The 20,608-nt window shown below is 43.9% G+C and overlaps 1 protein-coding gene across 2 annotated transcripts in view; it reads right to left on the bottom strand.

Annotated features, from left to right (window-relative positions):
- The window catches only part of slc35f3b (solute carrier family 35 member F3b), a gene marked incomplete at both ends in the record, with an annotated part of 103,718 nt that overhangs the window by 34,442 nt on the left and 48,668 nt on the right, over positions 1–20,608 (bottom strand). The window contains one exon of one of the 2 annotated variants that reach the window (XM_079842231.1): positions 4,644–4,719. The exons of the other annotated variant lie outside the window; for it this stretch is intronic. Within the exon in view, the coding sequence (XP_079698357.1) occupies positions 4,644–4,719 (76 nt within the window). Of the gene's footprint in view, positions 1–4,643; positions 4,720–20,608 lie in introns of those variants that run through there. 2 annotated transcript variants of the gene reach the window in all.

Below are 20,608 nucleotides of genomic sequence, written 5' to 3'. Positions count from 1 at the left end.
TGTGTTCCCAGACCCAACATCTTGATGTGGGTCTGGCTTGTCAGGCTAACTGTTTTATACTTTTAAATAAAGAAATATTGTCTGTAATTACCTGTGGAGAACTTTTGGAGAGTTTAGCATGGTAATGGGTATGACAATGTTAATGTATTTGGTCTTGGTGGAATAGATTTGCTGCTGTTGATTATTGTGGATGCTGCTGCAGAGCAAATACGGAGACTTGCTATTGCCAATCATAGACTTTTAAAAAAGATGGATGGATCGCATTCACTTTCTTGAAGTGAAGCCGCCAGTGTCCAAATATGGCGCTGACATCTTGGGTCTGCGCAGTAGTGAGCGTGAAGTGATAGCCTGCATGATATTTTCCATAGCAGATCTATACAGGTGGAGCTGGGGAAGGTGGAGGGTTTCTGAAAGTGTGCTGTACACATAGGAAGATATTTGGAAGAATGTTTGTAACCAAAGCAGATCTCACCCCTCCAAATTGACTACCATAGTATTATTTTTCCTATTATGGTAGTCAATGGGACGCAAGATCGGCTTGGTTACAAACATTTTTTCAAATATCTTCCTATGTGTACAGGTTTTGTGTACAACTTGCGGGTGGGTAAATGATGACAGATTTTTCATTTTTGGGTGAGCTATTCCTTTAAGAGTTTCATGACATATTTATTTATAACTCATGACATCTAGTGTTTCATGATTAATATATAATATAAAAAGTCAAGACTTCCTGGATATATTTGTTCTGTAATCCAAACAAGAAAATGAATGTTTGAAGTGACAATTGGATGAGATTTCTCCCCCTCACTAGTGCGCTGAACAAGAGATAAAAGCACCCGTTTCCACTCACGCAAAACGCCTCTTAGACTGGATTACGTGCATCCAAACCTAAACATATCACGAGCAACAGGCAAAAGTTATTCTTAGTCTGAAGCTCTGAATCAAACTGATTGATGTTAGACGGAAAAAAAAGTCACAGCAACATTGATGTTTTGTGCCACGGCTGACAGTGTGAAATATATTCGATTAAAATGCTTCAATTAAATAGTTGGAAGTGTACCAAAAAAACAACTTAAAACGACCCGCTGGCTTCCAAACAGGGACGCAGAGTTCTTACAAAAGCCAAGATGTGAACAGAAAGAGTTTGGCAGTGAAGGCGCGTGAGTCACATCAATGTAATGACTCACTGCAGGTTTATTACAGCCTCTTACTTCTGCCAACCTGCATTAGATTTACCGCCTGATGGAGGAATGGCTCGGGTTTACGGATTCCTCTGACTTAATGTGTGAACTGAAATGAATCTTATAAGTAGGCTGATAACTAAACACTGGTTAACTCCATTTAGCATTGGGTGCGTGGTAATGTTATTGTTTAACAAGCAGCCTAAAACTGATAACTATTTTCATTAAAGATGAAGTTTAAACTTTAAATTATTAATTGGTATACAGGATGTGAATAATGTGATATGAATGTAATAATGTAATGTGAATTGGTATGTGATAATGTGAAAATGACAAGAAAAAACCTGCTACAGTAACCCAGCTGACAAAAATATGTCCTACAAACATGTTGCTATCATTCCCATTAAGTTATTCAAAAGTTATTTCTGAATGTTCAAAATGTACAGTTAAAGTAAAAAGAATTGACTGTATAATGGGTTATTTAATTGGTTCTTTGATTGAATCAGTCAGTGAATCGTTCATAAACGATCACAACTGACTCCCTCACTGAAATGCCAGTCATTTTTCAGGTTTGTTCGATTTGAAATGAACCAGAAACTATTACTATTTACTGGTTGCACATAACAATGTGTAAATATGAATCATCTTGTAATTTTCACGAAATAATTGAAGGCGATAATTAAAAATAGTGTGTATATTTTCTTAATAAAATAGCGGTTCACTGAAAATATTGAGAACATTTCACTAATGAAACCAAGAGATACATTTTCCTAATTTTTAAAGGAAATTGAAACAACTTTGAGGCTTGAATTGAGGAACCGATTAAGCTGATAAAATTAAGAGAAAAAAGTCTACCTATTTATTTTTAGAGAATTAGCTCAATTGTGCGGGTTTATTTAGAGACACCATTGTTAGTTCCCAGCATGCTTTGCATATGGCTGGAAATGGAGAGTTAATATTGAAATTAAGTGTTATTTCATGTGTTTTTGAGTGAAGGGAAACAATGTTTAATGTTCAGTTATGTTTGACATTTGAAAGAGTTTATTTATGTTGAAGTTTTGACCTTTACCATTGTGCAGAAGAGTAGAGCTTATGGTTAAGTTGTGATGTGAATAACGGCATGTACTAATATTATAAAGCATGTTGCTTTGTTCAATGAGCAATAACTTTGCAGTAACAAGTTTGATCCTACTTGTGCTGTGCTAACAGCATACAGTCTATTAATTGTATAACATAACTCAAAGTCAAAAATAACCAGGTCATTCCCATTCCCTCTAATGTATACCCTTTTTAAAGTCAACTTAAAATAAATAAGCACATTTAACTAAAAATATTGAATTAATTGTTTCATAGACGTAATAAATTAGGTGATTTTACATGATTTATTCAGGTAGATTGCATTAAAGAAACCAAGCCTTAAAAACTACTCAAAAATATTATGTGTAATATTGTTACCATCGTTTTTTAAGTAAATAGCACATTATATTTTTTACAGTGAACAATATTCACAGCTTATGTTGTATAAATGAATAATGGTTTTCTAAAATTATATTAAAATATATGTATATATTGTTGGTTATTGTTGAACGTGGGGTTTGGCAAAATATCAAAAAGGTTTCTATTGGGGGAACAGACAAAAAGCCCTGCCCGCAAACTGACACCATTTGTTGAGCTAATATAATATGGTATGTATAATATGGTAATATGGCTAATATAATATATGCCAGAGCATTAACACTTTTTTTTGTGCAAATCAACCTGAAAATGGTTTACTTGAAGTTGTCTTTGCACAGTATTAAGCTGGGATATGAGAATGTGTACATCTTAAAATGACACATTTCACCATTCATGAAAGCCCTCAAGGTCCACTATCTCTGAACTGCCAACATGAAGCTTTTAGTAATCATAGAAGCTGCCAGAATTTGGCTGCAGGCAGGCCTACACCACTGCAATAGTATGAGTAGACACTTGGGTCTGAGCCAGAGCTGAAACCAAATATCATTGAGTGTTTAACATCCCACATCATTCACTATATTACACATAAACATACTCTTGAGTATAGCAGCTTCCGTCGATTCTGCCTTAACATATAGACCAGACTCTGCAGATCAATAGTCCATATAAAAGCACAAATATGTGTGCAAACAATTCGTATATCAAAAGAAGAAACGATTACCAATACCAATGAGCTAATTTGTCAGAAGCATGAGTTCATCAGTGTCCGTTTCTCCAGCTAGTGCTGGTCATCACATCAGATTGGACATTTGGGGAAGACGGTTACTCATACTATGAAATGTGCATAAATGAGATTTCAGGCAGGGTATGACAAAGCTGCAATGTTCTGAGACTAACCTTCACAAAAACTGCTGATATTTCTGTCTATGCTCATTCAAGTTTGATGCAGACCACAAAACCAGAGGAAAATGTGAACTCAGAGTTCCTGTCTCCTGTCCTGCTTTCTAAGATTAAAGCTAAAACAAAAATACATGCATTGTAGGCAACTAATGCAAGCTAATGCAACAGAAGAATTAATAGAAATAATGGTTTTGAGCACACATGCGCACAACCACTCAGCTTCTGGGGAAAGAGCATGTACAGGGTTTATACATCACAGAAATGGGGAAGTATGGGACATTTAATCAGCCTGATGTAGCTACCAAGCTCACTGCTCACATTTTGTACTGCCATGAAATCCGGACACTTCTAAATCGGATCAATAATAATAGTATTATTATATGCACAGAAATGCTACAGTAAAAATGTACTTTAAAATTGTATGATTTACAATGTTATTATTCATGTTAAAAAACATAGTTACCAAAATGCCTGGTATATAATGACTGATTGCTTATACATATATAACAACAAGTAAAACAATCTGCAATTGTCCAGTAATTTAACTGTTTCAGCCAATGAGAGGAAGCCAACAGCTTTAAGTGTGTGAAGTTTCTGTCTGCAATAACAAACAGATGCACATTTTGCATCATCTTCTGGACTGAATGAATGACTCGTTTGATGAAAATAGATAATCAGCCTATCTTCCTCCCTTAAATCGATGTCAACATTTCTAAAGGATTGTCTATCAAAATTTGAAAGAAATCAGAATTACAAATGGTACATTCTTGTAGGTATGATCAGATTAGGATTGATTCCAAATTATGACAACAACAAAAAATCCATGTCTTTAGGATTTGAATGAATGCAGATGTTTTTGGATTTGATGTAGTTTAACCTCAGCAATAATCTGTTTATATTCTATCGCAGAGAACAGTTAAACATCTGCACTGTGATGCGTAAAGCCAAAGGTGTTTCTCCGTGAAATTTGGTTATTTTGCAGATAGTTCTATTTAAAAATTACAAAGACTATAGAATCAAAGCCCACTTAACTGCGCGTTAAGACATGAAGGAAAGCAGAACGCCGTACAGAATGAGGTTAAATCGCGAATCGTGTTGCGCACGTACCTCTCACTTTGGTCAGGGTGAGCACCGGACTGTTACAGGCGGACAGCGGCGCGACCCGGGCCGAATGTTTCTTCATATTGACGAGCTCGGACAGACGGAGCTCAAGCCGCATCGACTACATCCCTAAAGCTGATTGTGTCCGAATTGCTTTCGATGTCTCGTGCGCCTCCTCTATACCCCTGATCTCTCCCCTCCCACTAAACACTCTGCGGTAGCCTATACCTACTCCTGCATGCTGCACGCGGGACAGTCACAGTGCTGCATTTCATTTCTTTAGCCCTATAGAGATTTGAACAGTTTAGATTTATAAACCTCTGCAAATGATGTTGATTCCGCCAGCTGCGTCGCTGCACTCCAACATGTTCAACTTCTTCATCTTTACTAAGGTCAATTTAAGACCAAAGTCATGTATGTTTAACCACGAGAAAGATGACTACAATTATCGAGACATAGCATACACAACAAACACATGAACCCTTATATGGAGTGGAATATAAAACTAGCTACCTTGGAAAACATTTTAAAATAAAATTTCAGATTTAAATAATAATAATGTATTCATATTATATAACATATTAACATTACCATATTTGTTAACCTCATGACAATTTTTTTAAACTTTATTTTTGTATTATTTTAAAATATTCGTTCACTTTTTTTCTCCGAATTATAATAATATTATGATAATTACTATAAAAAGAAACAACATTACTATAACACCACATTTGTTAACCCTACATGGGGAGGAACAGAAAAAGAATCTTTAAAATACTGCTTTTATTTCCAATTTTATCAATATTACCTTGAGGTGAGTGACCCTAAAGTCCTTTAAGGCAAGTCAGTTCACTAAATGTCCATCTTAGTAATGTCCACGGGCAGCTGTTTGTGGTCATGCAAGTACAGCTCGACAGCAGTCATGAGTCGACTCACGCACCGCTGACCACCGGAAGTTAGCTATTATAGTCTATAAAGTTTTAAATATGGATCTTTTTCTTACACAAACACACTTCACTTCAGAAGGCCTTTATTAAGCCCCCGGAGCCGTGTGGAGCAATATGATGGATAGATGCACTTTTATGGACTTCATATACACCTGACTTGAGGGTGAGTATATCATGGGCTAATTTTCATTTTTGGGTGAACTAACCCTTTAACACATACTGACCTTTTGTGACAACAAAATTATAACCTTAAAATTTAAAGGTGCACTGCGGTGCTCATCTAGTGGTGAGGTTGCGAATTGCAACTGCCCACTGCTCCACCCTCCCATTTGAAGCACATAGAGGAGCTACGGTTGCCGACACAGGACAAAGATGTCGTCGTCTGAGACAGCAGAGAGTAGTGCTCTGTAGAGCAGTTTGTCCGTTTAGGACTACTGTAGAAACATGGCGGTACAAAATGGCGGCTTCACTGTAAGGGGACCCGTGGTGTATGGAGATTGAAATGGCTCATTCTAATAAATACATAACATAACGGTTCAGTATATATGGACTTTATACACCACTGAAAACATGGTTATGTATATTATTGCATTTCTGTCAATATATCCTCATACATATTACACACCGCACCTTTAAAAACAAAACAAAACAGAAAACACTACATCTGTCCAGATATTATTGTGACAACCTGCCCAAACTGAAAAAAAATTATATATTTTGGGTAAAATCCCTTCAATATATAGTTGACCCTTGGTAGGCATATAGGCATATACTCCTTTATAGCCTCACTGAATCAGTAGTTCTTCCGAGCTGTGTTTGAAACACTGTAGAGGGACAATAGGACACACATTCCTATTCCAACTTACAGCACTGGGAGAGAAAGAGATCAGGAAAGAACGGCTGCATCCGAAACCTGGAAAATGCTGCCTTCGGAGGACACATTTCAAGGTAGGAAGGCATCAAGGCACGTCCATATCCAATGTTAGCTTCACTTCCTGCCTCCTGAGATTTTTGAAGGCAGCATATATCCTTCGCTGGCTTTGATATCCCACAATCCTGTGCGTTCCATTCTATGACAATTTAGTTGGGGGAAAAAGATGGCGTCCGAAAGTTGCGTTTGCTGGTCGGTTTGTGTGTAAATTTAAGTTTTTTTACCAAAATGTTCCACTTCTGATGTCATTTCTAGCGAGAATCTACTAATGTAGTAATTAAATATTTGTTTAGTTCTCACCAAAGCTCTCTCTATTTTGCTGTAGATCATTAAACTATTACACTGCCTAAGAAGTTATTGTCTGATAAGGCAGCGAAGCAACGAGTCAGCTGCCTAGGTTTTCGGACGCAGCCTAGGTGTGAGTGTTCCCTTCCTCCTGTGAGACATTATTAACCTTCCAGAACCCTAAAAGAAGATTTAATACAGACTGTAACTGGGATGCGAGACCCCTCAAAGACTCGCATTTACCTTCCTCCTCTCTTTCCCGTTTTATTTACTGGATTCCTGAAACATTTTCCACTCGTGTTTTCCTCACAGCTAGACATGTGTTTAAAGTTGAATGACTACACATGATTTAAAACGAACATGGAATATCATGACATAAACCAGAACAGGATCTCTGGAGTGGAATATATTCCTGTGATCCATCATGAGACACAAAGGTCATGTGCCACTTTGGACTCCACATGAAAAATACTGCTGACAGCGTCATGGAAGGGTGATTTTATAAGGCACTCCCATTTTGACATGCTGCAATACATTTCTTGACAATCTTGACATTGTATCAGAGTTCAGTGTATTAGCGACATGGCCTTAAAGGGGCAGCTTGTCGTTTCTGCACCATTGTACATAAACAAAATAATAAATAAGTAAATAAAATAAAAAAACTTAAAACATGATGATTTAATCTAACTTTTAGCCCCGGTCAGATCAATCAAAGTTTGATTGATCTGACTGCTTGATTGGTGATTGGTGCTTCAACACTTAATCTTTAAAATGGTCAAGCTGGTTTTGGAACACAGAAGCAGGTTTTGCTGGTCCATAGTAGTTTATATGCTCTACACTTATAAAAATAATGGTTCTTTATTTGCATTGATGGTTCCATGAAGAACCTTTGACATCCATGGAACCTTTCCAATGCACCAAAGGTTCTTTATTAGATAAAGGTTTTTAAAATGTTCTTCACACCAAGAATTTTTTTTTATTTTAACCCTCTGGTGCTCTTCGTTTAGGGGTTGCATTGGTTGTCTTCCCGGTCATAAGTTGTTGTCTGACCGGACACCTAAAAATTTAACTTCCTCCACCCCAGTAAAACCAATGCAATTTATTTTTCCTCAATAATATTTTTTCTTTTTAATTTTGTATTTTGAGATGATTTGATGGTATTTTTTTATATTTATGCAATAATTATGGTCTATTTTTGCCATTGAAAAAAATATATATATATTTTTTTTTTGTAATTAAAAAAAAAAAAAATGTATTGCAGTATTTCAGGAGACTAGGAGACTAGGCCTTCCAAATAATTTTTTTTGAAGGCAGAGTAGCGCCCTCTTTTGGAATTATTTAAGAAATCATGCAACCATGGGTGTAATCACTAGTTCCCTTTCGAAAGGGAACTCGCGCTGCGTCAGCTTTGACGCTACGGGGAACGCCTCCAGCGTGACTGGTGCCTGAAATCACATTGAATCACGTCAATCCTATTGACCGGCGACAGCCTATGATGTCATCAAGGTGCGACCAGGAAGTATAGAAGGGCGCCTTGCCAACATGACAGTATCTTTTCGTCTTCAGGGACTGTTTTGCCTGTCTTCACGTGAAACGTCTACAAGAAGGATAACAATGAAGTGTGCTGAGAACGCCACTTCTGCAGGTGTGTTTTGAATGTGTATCTTGCGCTTTGGATACACACACACTTTGCGTTTACTGTCTGGGAGAAGAGCATGCATGAGAGGTTTGCGAACCTCTTGTGAAAGTATTTGTGAGCGTTGTCCTCTGGAAACGCTCCGCTCTCGGTGGGACCTCTTCTCGAGGGGAGAGGTTTCAGCATCTGGGAACGGCCACGCTCGAGCTGAGGCTGAGCGGTGTCTAAATACCAAAAGCGCTTCCCAGATGGATCTTGCTGGTCACTTGGAGACAGTTATGGTTCTTGAGGACGATCCAGATCGCGAGAGGCGGACCTCGGAGGAAGGAGCTGATTTATGTTCCTCCTCCTCGTCTGCTGCTCTTCCACTCGAGCAGAGGATGGGTGAGTCAGTTAAAAATGCTGAAGCTTTTCTTACCATCCTGTCCCATGTACGGGAGTTGCTGGAAGTCATGGAACGCGCTGCGGGTAGACTGCAGCTGCCTTTGCGGCGCGTGAGGAGAAAGGCTGAGCGTCCAAACAGTTCGGACGATCGGTTTCTCTCCGCCCATGACCTCCCAACTCCTGGGAGTCTTCCATTCCTTCCAGATCTCCATCAGCAGATCTCGAGGGAATGGAAGAAACCATACTCAGCCCCGCATCTGTCGACATCGGCGAGCTAGATGTCGCTGATGTCGAGGGACTGCCTGGCTGGGTATGTGTCGATGCCGCCCGTGGACGAGATGTTATGTTTATCTCGCCTCTGGGCGGCCGGCGCCACTGTGGCTCCCACCCTGCCGGTCTAAACGCCTGAATGGCAGGGCGTACATGTCAGTGGGTCACGCTGCAGCGGCTTTGCACACCACAGCTGTGTTGCAGGCTGTGTTGCAGGCGGACCTGCTGAGGGACCTCGATCAGGGGGGAGGGACCCCCTGAGGCGGTAGTCGAGTCGCGCCGGACCGCGGGTTTCGCTCTCCGGGCCACCGTACAGATAGCGCCGATGGCGGCGAGGGTGGCCACGGAGAGACATCTGTGGTTAAACCGTTTGGACATCGGGGAGAAGGAAAAAATCCTTTCTCCCTGATGCCCCGGTTTCGCCATCTGAACTTTTCGGCACCTCCGTAGAGGTGGTGGTGGGAAAGTTCGGAGAGGCGAAGGCGCGCTCGGCGGCATTCGGGATGCATTCCGCTGAGGTCCGGGACCGCGCCCAGGCAGTCGGGTGTCCCCGGCCCGTCCCAGTCTGAGGGCTGGAGACGGGAATAGCGAGCCAGCGTCGCCTCTCGAGCGCCCCGCCGCGGAGGACTGGGGCGCAGGGGAGGCGGGACACCCGCGACAGGAAGAGGAAGGAAGCCGGGGCTGGTAACCGGAACCAGCGCAGGCAGCAGACTCCACCCCCCGAGGAGCGCGGAGATGAACGCTGCCTTTTTTCCCTTCCTCTGGTTTTTCCCCCGGGCGCTTTTACATCAGGCCGGTGGCCTATGATGAGCAGAAAATGTAAGATTCTGCCGGCTCGCCTGGCTTGTTTGGTGAAAGCGCCCCCCCTCAGGATGGCGGGCGGATACTAGCCTTATGGCTGGCTGGAAGCACCGCTGGGAGCGATCGGTGAGTCCCCCTCTCTGAGGGTGAAACATTTTCAAAACTATGTTTTTCAGAACTCCTATACCTTCGCTCGCCTGAGAGGTTTTTCTGGGAAAATTTGGATCGCCGCTGGATCTTCGCAGGGCCTGCAGCTCCCCGTGAGTAAGCTAAGAACGATCTTCTTTGCAACATTATGTGGTTGTGTGTGAATACCTCACTTTCTGCTAGTAGAGTCTGCTGCCTCTCCGTGCTATGTTTTCCCCCACTATGTGGGTAACTGAATCGCGCTCTTGCCCGAGGGCTTGTAGTGTAAGAGGTGAGCTGTGTTTTTTTCCTAGCGTAAAAGTGGGAAGTAGCTGAAGACCGGGTATGCACTAACGCACGAGCTGTAGTGAGATCTGCGCCCAGCTCTGCGGGGCTTTGGGAAAAGGGTTTTTGGGGCCTCATTGTGTAATATTAGAGGTGATAATATTTTTTTCCCGGGCCCTGAGTAGATCTAGTGCGGACTTATGTCGCACCACTTGGCCTAGGCTTTGTCAAGGATGGGGGCATTCCCTTTTAATGAAGATGTTCGCCCCTGGCCTGTCTTTTTATTTAAGAACATGGCGTTGTTTATGCATCCTTGTTTCAGCCTCCTCTGTTACAGAGTCGTCCGGCCAAGGCCCGCCCCCTTCTCTGCGTTCTGGGGTCACAAGTAATGCAGACGAGGTGGTGCAGGAGACAGCGACTTCGCCAGTGGTCGTGGGGTGGAACTAAGCGTCTTTGCGCCAGTGGCGATTAGACTTTATCCGCTGTTTCCGCCTTTCGGAGCTTGGTGGCCGCCATCTGCTGGCGGCCCCCGGCCTTTTCCTGGAGGATGGTACGGCCGGTGGATTTCACATTTCTGTGATATTGTTCCCTTGCTTTATGTCTCTGCTCCACCTCCTTTAGGGCCCGGGTCGAGCTGAACATCGGATAATCCTCTGTCAATACGGTTTGGTCGGATGCTCCCCTGAGGCCCGAGCATTGACAATGGCTGACGCCCTCGCAATCAAGGTTGGCCGCTGCATGGAAAGTAAGACAGCCGCCCCGATGCAGGTGACGTAAGTTGTACTCCCCTCGCTTTAGAGGGTCTTTGTTTAAGCACTTCCGCTGAGTACACTGCTGTTGGCAATGTGATTAGGTCCATGTTTGTAGGCACTGCCCAAGAGACTGCGCCGTCCTGGGGGCCCTAGGACACGGCGAAGCAGGTTGTCCCTAGCTGCCTCTGGGATGGAGCCAGCCCCAGGTACGGGCATAGGAGCCAGCTGGCTTTGAGTGGCCAGCTTGGACGGTCTGGGCAGTAGGACTTCAGGACAGGTAGTAGGCGCTAACCGGCCTCCTTGCAGGAAAGTCCCGACACCGTGGCCCACGAGTGGGCCTCGGAGGCTTTTCTCCACTGGTGTCGACGTCAGCAGTGACCCGTCATTTGGCCCTGGGGATGAGTCCCCAGGTGTTAACTGGATTTCCAGGCCTTCGTCAGCAGCAGACAGCTGCCGTCAGCCCAGGTAGCAGCAGCCAGCCTTCTTAAAGTCTCGGCAGGATCCTTGGAATCTGCAGACCCCCTATTCGGGGGATAGGTCCTGCCAGGCCTCCCTGAGGGGTAGGCTCCCGGTCTGGGTTACCTTCGCTCAGGAGCTAGGCCCTGTTCGGCTTCCCTGAGCGCCTGCTGTGGTCAGCAGGCGCTGCCTGGTCTCCCCCGAGGGGGCACCATAGGCATTAAGTCCCTCGACGGCTGGTACGAGCTGCTAAATAGGTGGTAGGCCCTACCGGTCCTCCCTATGGGCCTGCTGTGGTGAAAGCAGGCTCACTCGACATCCTCTGCGGATGGCGTTCCTGGGCCCCAGTCACTGGATGGCTAGCATGAGTGCTAGTGGGTAGTAGGCCTCATCCGGCCTCCCTGAGTGACCTCCCTGGAGGCAAACTCCCGGTGCCCAGCCACTGTGGCGGTGAGCATGAAGTGCTATGAGTAGCACCTTCTACTATCAGGTGGTAGGCACGGATGGCCTCCCTGACGACGAGCTCACGGTTCCCGGTCGTTGTGGCAATGAGCGTGAAGTGCTACGAGTAGCACATTCTGCTTTCAGTTGGTAGGCACGGTCGCCTCCCTGAGGGCGAGCTCCCGGTTCCCAGTCGCTGTGGTAATGAGCGTGAAGTGCTACGAGTAGCACATTCTGCTTTCAGTTGGTAGGCATGATTGCCTCCCTGGAAGCGAGCTCCCAGTTCCCAGTCGCTGTGGTAATGAACGTGAAGTGCTACGAGTAGCACGTTCTGCTTTCGGTTGGTAGGCATGATTGCCTCCCTGGAAGCGAGCTCCCGATCCTCAGGCGCTGAGAAAGCGAGTGAGACGGTTAGCGAAGCGCTACGGACGGCATGTTCTGCTACTAGGTGGAGGCATTGCGCCTCCCTGGAATCGTTCCCTGGTCCCCAGTTTCGGTAACGGAGCGTAGCATGGGCTACTATCAGGCAAAGCTGCACGGGCTTCCCTGAGGGGATTCGCTTGGAGTAGTAGGCCCACGTGGCCTCCTCTGAGGGCACGCTCTGGCTCGTGGTTTTCTGGAGAGGTCCAGTCACTGAGCAGAGGCCGGCTCCCCAGCCGCCGTGGTGAGCCTGAAGTGCTACGAGTAGCACATTCAGCTAGGCTGTGAGTGCCCGATGTCTTTGCAGTTGGTAGGCCTGCTTGGCCTCCCTGATAAGCGAGTCCCTGGTCTTCCCAGCTACCTCGAGGGCTAGCACGACTGCGATCAGGTATCAGGCCCGTTTGGCCTTCCTGAGGACGAGCGCTGCTGTTGGATGCGCAAGCGGTCTATCAGGTTACCAGGTGGAGGCCTCTCTCGGCCTCCCTGGGGGACGAGTTCCCCAGGCGGGAACAAACAACTGGCTTTATGCTGACAGCTAGTGGCCACCCGCTATCAGGCGCCGGTCTCTGGCCGTTTGCGAGACCTGAAGGCGGTGTTCTTACCCTAGCACGACGAGGTGTCACTGCGGCTATGCGGTCCCGACAGGACGGGACCTTCATAGTGTGCCTACGGCATGGTTGCCTACCGGGCAGGCTTATGAGCTCCTCTCAAGCGAGGGTCTGTTGTGAGCTTACAGCCTCCTGGCGCTGATCTATTGGTGGTAGGTCCCGAGGGGCCCTTCCCGATATATTCAGCCTATAAGGCCTTTGGCCTCCTAAGCACGTTTTAAAATAAGTGCTTGGTAGATCCGAGGATCGAGCGGCTTGACTCCCCTCGCTAGTAAGGGTTTGAAAGCACTTTGCTGAGCGCTGCTCTCCGGGATAACCCGTCTCTGAGGTCTGGCTAGTCGGTGGACTGCCTTTCTTGCAGCACCCTAGCGGGATGTCTCTTCGGAGGCGAGTACCAGAGGCTCTGTACTGTACAGACAGGGTTGACCGTATTACGTGTCCCATACTAGACTGGGTCACCTGGTCAGGTCTCCCTGGTGGCATTCGGTGATAATCTCCCGAATAGTGACTGGCATAGGGTTCCCTCGTAGTTCCCTTGCCACGCTCCCTTAAAGGAACCCCTTCTAAGTCGAATGGGTTGGTTCCAGGCCTTCGAGCAAGGCCTGGGAAGGACCTCATGTGTGTGAAGGTTTCCTTCTCAGGTGATAGCTTGGGCTATGACCGTAGGGAGCGCTGTCACTGACAGCCTAATGTGACCAGAAGGGGAGTGGTTCAGGCATTTCAGCAGAATTTGCTTGTCTTGACAGTTGTCACTGCCATTGGGCATGCACTCCCGTCGGCATGGCGGCGTGGGTATATCGTTCCCCGTAGCGTCAAAGCTGACGCAGCGCGAGTTCCCTTTCGAAAGGGAACGTCTCAGGTTACAAATGTAACCATTGTTCCCTGAGAACAGGGAACGAGACGCTGCGTCGCTGTGCCATGCCGCAGGGCCTGCCTGCCGAAACAGTCCCTTCAGACGATAGATACTGTCATGTTGGCAAGGCGCCCTTATATACTTCCTGGTCGCACCTTGATGACATCATAGGCTGTCGCCGGTCAATAGGATTGACGTGATTCAATGTGATTTCAGGCACCAGTCACGCTGGAGGCGTTCCCCGTAGCGTCAAAGCTGACGCAGCGTCTCGTTCCCTGTTCTCAGGGAACAATGGTTACATTTGTAACCTGAGACGGTCTCTATGGAGAGGCTTGAGAATTCCCTAGTTCTGTTTTGAACACGTTTAATGATTTTTTTTGTTGTTGATGGATTTGAATATATATTTAAAAAATCTCAAAGACTATTTATTATAAAGTTTTAGACATTTTTTTTTGGTTTGAAATATAGATTTTTTCTGTGAATTTGTGTTTTTGCAGATTCCCCATTAATTTCCCATGGTGTCATTTTTGATCGGAGAGCACAAGTGGGAGTATTTTTTTACAACTTAATTGTTATTGTGTGTACATACCTAATGCTAGAAAAGTCACCAAGTTTTATATCATTCTGATGAAGTTGTGATTTTTAAAAAATCCAAATGTGGTTCATTGGTTCAGATTTTCATAGGTGTGTGTGTGTGTGTGTGTATGTGTGCGTGTGTGTGAGTGGATGTGTCAATATCACACTCTTAATGTTTTACAGTGTCACCCCTTTACTGCTGTGCACTTTTTTTCAGCATTGTGGCCGATTTGTAGATTGTACACACAAATATTCGGTGAATTTTTGTGTTTTTGCCGATTTCCCATTCATTTTCTATGGTCGATCACTTATGACCGAAGACAATTTTTTTTTACGACCAATTAGCATGCTCTAATCATGACCCCATGAATCATAAATGTGATTTTTAACATTTCAAAACAGAAAATTTTCCGGTCAGAAATGACCGAAGAGCACCAGAGGGTTAAGAACTGTTGCCTGAAATGTTATTTGGGGAACCAAAAATGGTTCTTCTATGGCATCACTGTGAAACCCCCCTTTTGGAACCTTTATTAATTAGTTTGTCCACAATATTTATTACAAATTTAAAGTTTAAATATTTTTTTATTGTTAAAATTTTTGCATTAGAGCCAGTGAAAATTATAGCAGGGCAAGTAGGAAGAGGAACTAGTGGCCTGACCGAGCAAGCAGACAACAACAAAAAAATATGTCAACACTTTCCTGAGTTGACATATTGCCTTTTAAAACAGGAAGCTAGAAAGGAAGAAACTGATAGCCGTTAGTTTATATCACAATCATAAATGGTGATTTACTTGCTATTGCTAGTCAGTTGCAGGTCATAAAAATAAAGATTCATTCACTCGTCCATTACCTGGAAAATTGAAAGGAGTAAATCTGCTAATATATTAGCATGTGTCTCAAAGCTAAAGCACATGAACTAAAAACATCTAGTTTTATGAACATAACCCTGGTTCCCTGAGAGGGAACGAGATACTGCGTCATGACATTGACGCTATTGAAATTAGGGCTGAACGATAAATCGCAATAAAAACGCACGCGATTTGGCAAAGGCTGCGATTATTGCATGTGCAGCTTCTCAGTGCAGCACGGCTGTGATCAGTAGTAAATGCTGCTCCATCTGCAAGCCAGAGAGCGCTCTCGTCCAGGGTACTAAAAATATGTGCCGCAAAAGTAGCCTACGATAGCACACGTCATTGGAAATCACTATTAACATTAGACTATTGGTGAGCTGAATAAACCGATTGAAACGCTTTGATTGATTAACCCTTAAATGCATGACTGTTTCGCCAAACATTCTTCCATATTCGGGTCTTTAGCGACCCGGATCTATATCTAACATGGATAGATGTCTACCAGTCACGATAATATATAAAGCTCCTGATATTAGAGTAACAATTACAGAAGAATAAAATAAAACATATTTTGTTACCTTTTGGAGCTTGGAAGGGTTCAGTCTGAGCAGATGTTTTATACCATCATCACTGTCCCCGTCAGAGCTCATTTCCCAGTAGATCGGTGTGCGTGATTGAGAATGAACGTCACCTGCGAGGCACACCGGTCTCGACTCCTCTCATGAGGGAGCACGGAGACATAAAAGGACGAGCGACTCAAATGAAGGACGAGAGAGGACCAGGCCTGGATTTTAATTTGTATTTTTATTTATGGTTTTGTTTATGTATGTGTGCGGCAGTCGTCCGTGAGGGGCTGCCGCTTTTACTTTCACGTTGTTTGTTTGTTTGATTAAAGTTTATTGTTTATTGTTCGCCGGTTCCCGCCTCCTTCTTCCCACACGAACATACCTCGCTACACTGGTGCCGAAGCCCGGGAGGAAGGAGAGACATGCTGTCGAAGAGCCCTCGCTGCTGAGGGGGATCGCGGTGCTGAGGAGGTCGGGCAGCGCGGATGCGTGAAGACCGCGAGGAGCTGCCCGAGGCGGTGGTGCTGGAGCGAATGAAGATCCGGTGGGACGGAGAACTCACTGCCGTGCCCCTGGGTCGAGGTGGGGTGGCTGCCGTCCGAGAGGGAGCGGAGGAATCGCCAGCGCTTGCCCTGAGCCGGAGCCTGCTGCCGTCCGCCATGTTGGGGAGGAGCAGGGAGCGCGGGAATGGGATTCGCTCCGGCTGCCCTCGACAGGAGGAGCCACCGCCGGCCGCCAGGGGGCGGAGGAGGATCGAGCCGTCCACCGAGCGTCCAGTGCCATCGCATAGCACCGCGAGGAAGAGCCTCTCGGCGGGCTGAGGACCGAGCGGCAGTGTGTCAGGGAGGGGGGGGGGGAGTAGAGCGCAGGCTCGTGGGTACCCCCCGGCCTGCGAAGGGCGTTGGGGGTATGTGGCGAGCAGCGAGGCTGAGGGACCGTGAGAGCGGGACGAGGCCGCGTCATTATTATGATGATGAGCGCCAGCTGCGTGCCGCATTGGCCTCGTCTCTCGCGGAGGAGTGACGGGAGTATAAAGGAGGAGCGACGACAGTGAAGGACGAGAGAGGACCAGGCCTGGACTTTAATTTGTATTTTATTTACGTTTTGTTTATGTATGTGTGCGGCAGTCGTCCGTGAGGGGCTGCCGCTTTTACTTTCACTTTGTTTGTTCATTTGATTAAAGTTTGTTGTTTATTGTTCGCCGGTTCCCGCCTCCTTCTTCCCACACGAACTAACCTCGCTACAGCCACCTTGTGGAATAAAGCTGAATTGCACTTATTTCATAATTATAGATTAATTTATTATTGTGCAGAAAAAAAAAATACGTACAATCTTACACACCTCGGGTCGTTAGTGACCCTATACAATTTTGACAAAAAAATAGTAGAAAAACAGGCATTCAATTATCAACAATCAATTAATATTCAATAAAAAAAAAAAATTTGTTATATTGTTTAAAATGGATTGATTGAGGAATACTAAGAAGGTTGATGTCTAACTTTAAAAAATGAATGAGGAGGGAGCTAGTAAATGATGTCTCAGGTCACTAAAGACCAGATGTATGCATTTAAGGCACGACTAAATGCTTCTCATGTTTGGCAAGATGTTTGACGCGTGTTCCTTTTTCAAATGCACGTTATAAGCAACTCAAACTCGCAGTGATTTCTGATGGAACAGCGTTTACTACTGATCGCAGAGCCGTCCTGCACTGACAAACTGCGCACAAAAGATAATCGCAGCCTTTGTGATTTCATAATCGCGATAAGCCAAACCGCAATAAGTGTGATTTAATGTAAATTGTGATTTATTGTGCAGCACTAATTGATGTGTCTGGAGCCTGCGTGGAAACACGTCAATTGATTGGCAGGCGGCAGTCCTATGATGTCACATGGAGCGCTTCGGAGTATAAAAGTGTGCCTGCATTAGACGCGGCTGAAGCATGGCAATGAGATGCAGCAGATATTCATAACCTGAGACGTTCCCTTTCAAGGGAACTCAACGCTGCGCCATGGCGTTGATGCTATGGGAACATTAATACACACTTCGCCATGCTGAGTGCCTGCTTCATTAAGCTGTGAAGATATGCACAATAATAGTGAGCTAGCACTAATAACTCAAAAGGACTTAAACCCGAAAAAATAAATGCATCAAAGTCCATTCAGGAGCATCACCGTGATATGAAACAATGCCCTTAATTCCTAGAAGAGCTAGCGTCCTATCAAGTAAATTCCTGAAGCTCAATGTTCTTACCTGCTCCAACAGAAATGTCCCATGCTCCCATGTTGGCATTTGGCTATATTCTGCTTAAGGCAGCAGGGAGGGCATCAGACACAAAAAACAGGAAGGGGTTGCATCATCTCACTGCAATCACATATTCCACAGCCCTAAGCAGACCTTACATCAGAAGAGCATGCTGAAAAATAGCAATACTCTGGACCATATAAGAAAGCGGAACACACTGCGACTCACGCTCTCACTTAACATTGATCCATACGCTAGACCAAAACCCCAGAGTAGCAAGCTGAACAATAGCATTGCTCTGGTCCAAGAACGGCTTGCAGTCTTCTTAATCTCACTGCAATCCCACTCTCTTGACATTAGTCCAAACTCTGTGCTCAAGCCCCTGCACAAGCAGGATGTAAGTGTTAAGCAAGGGTCTTTTAGGGAAATAGGAAATATGGGAGAAATGAAGGCTCACAGAATTCTATGTGGGCAGGGGAGGAGGTGGTTTATTTATAAAATCCGCCTCAACTGTCTCCACGTCTAATCCCTCAGAACTAGACGCCTTCCACACAATATGCTCTCATTCAGGTGTAAGTGTAAGTTCTTTATTTGCATTGATGGTTCCATGAAGAACCTTTGACATCCATGGAACCTATCCAATGCACCAAAAGTTCTTTAACCCTCTGGTGCTCTTCGGTCATTTCCGACCGGAAAATTTTCTGTTTTGAAATGTTAAAAATCACAGCTTCATCGGAATAATATGAAACTTGGAGACTTTTCTTGCATTAGGTATGTAAACACAAAAAAATTGGGGTCATGATTCGAGCATGCTAATTGGTCGTAAAAAAAAAAGTTAATTGTCTTCGGTCATAAATGACCGACCATAGGAAATGAATGGAAAATCGGCAAAAATACAAAAATTCACAGAATATTTGTGTGTACAATCTACAAATCGGCCACAATGCTGAAAAAAAGTACACAAAAGTAAAGGGGTGAAACTCTAAAACATCAAGAGTGTGATATTGACACATCCACTCACACACACACACTTATACACACACACCTATGAAAAACAGCCTATGAACCACATTTAGATTTTTTTTTTTAAATCACAGCTTCATCGGAAAAATATGAAACTTGGTGACTTTTCTTGCATTATGTATGTAAACACAAAAAAATTGGGGTCATGATTCGAGCAGGCTAATTGGTCGTAAAAAAAAAAGTTAATTGTCTTCGGTCATAAATGACCGACCATAGGAAATGAATTGAAAATCGGCAAAAATACAAAAAAAATCACAGAATATTTGTGTGTACAATCTACAAATCGGCCACAATGCTGAAAAAAAGTACACAAAAGTAAAGGGGTGAAACTCTAAAACATCAAGAGTGTGATATTGACACATCCACTCACACACACACGCACACATACACACTTATACACACACACCTATGAAAAACTGAGCCTATGAACCACATTTTGAAATTTTTTTTAAAATCACAGCTTCATCGGAAAAATATGAAACTTGGTGACTTTTCTAGCATTAGGTATGTTAACACAAAAAAAATTGAGGGCATGATTCGAGCATGCTAAGTGGTCGTAAAAAATTACTCCCACTTGTGCTCTTTGGTCAAAAATGACCCCCATAAGAAATGAATGGGAAATCTGCAAAAAAAACAACACAAATTCACAGAAAAAAATCTATATTTCTAACAATAAAAAATAAAACATCTAAAACTTTATAATAAATAGTCTTTGAGATTTTTTAAATATATATTCAAATCTATCAAAAAATAAATAAATAAATAAATAAATAAATGTGTTCAAAACAGAACTAGGGAATTCTCAAGCCTCTCCATAGAGACCTCTAGTGATTACACCCATGGTTGCATGATTTCTTAAATAATTCCAAAAGAGGGCGCTAATCTGCCTTCAAATTTTTTTGAAAAATTATTTTGAAGGCCTAGTCTCTATTTTAACCTGAAATACTGCAATATTTAAAAAAAATATATATAATTAAAAAAAAAATTCAATGGCAAAAATAGACCATAATTATTGCATAAATATAAAAAATACCATCAAATCCTGTCAAAATACAAAATGCAAAAGAAAAAATATTATTGAAGAAAAATAATTTGTGTTGGTTTTACTGGGGTGGAGGAAGTTTAATTTGTAGGTGTCCGGTCAAGACAACCAATTACTGGGAAGACAACCAATGCAACCCCTAAACGAAGAGCGTGTTAAAATGTATAACCCCCCCTCCACACACACACACCATAATAGGGTGATACACACACTCTAAAATGGTCCCAAGCATTGAAGCATTGATATCTTCACACGCACACACTTTATACAAGCTTATCCTGGAGACAAAAAAGGCTGATGACATCTAATGCAGGCACCTTTATTTACTTACAGCACTCCATGGGATGTCATAGGACTGCCGTCTGCCAATCAATTACCATGTTTCCACGCAGGCTTCAGATGCAGGTAACACATGAGGGCGTTCTCATAGCGCCAACGTCATGATGCAGCGTCACGTTCCCTTGAAAGGGAACCACA

The sequence above is a fragment of the Gobio gobio genome (genome assembly GCF_949357685.1).
Source record: "Gobio gobio genome assembly, chromosome: 18".
NCBI classification, from domain to species: Eukaryota; Metazoa; Chordata; class Actinopteri; order Cypriniformes; family Gobionidae; genus Gobio; species Gobio gobio.
The sequence above is the reverse complement of the archived record's forward strand: the minus strand, read 5'-3'. Positions and strand labels throughout refer to the sequence as shown.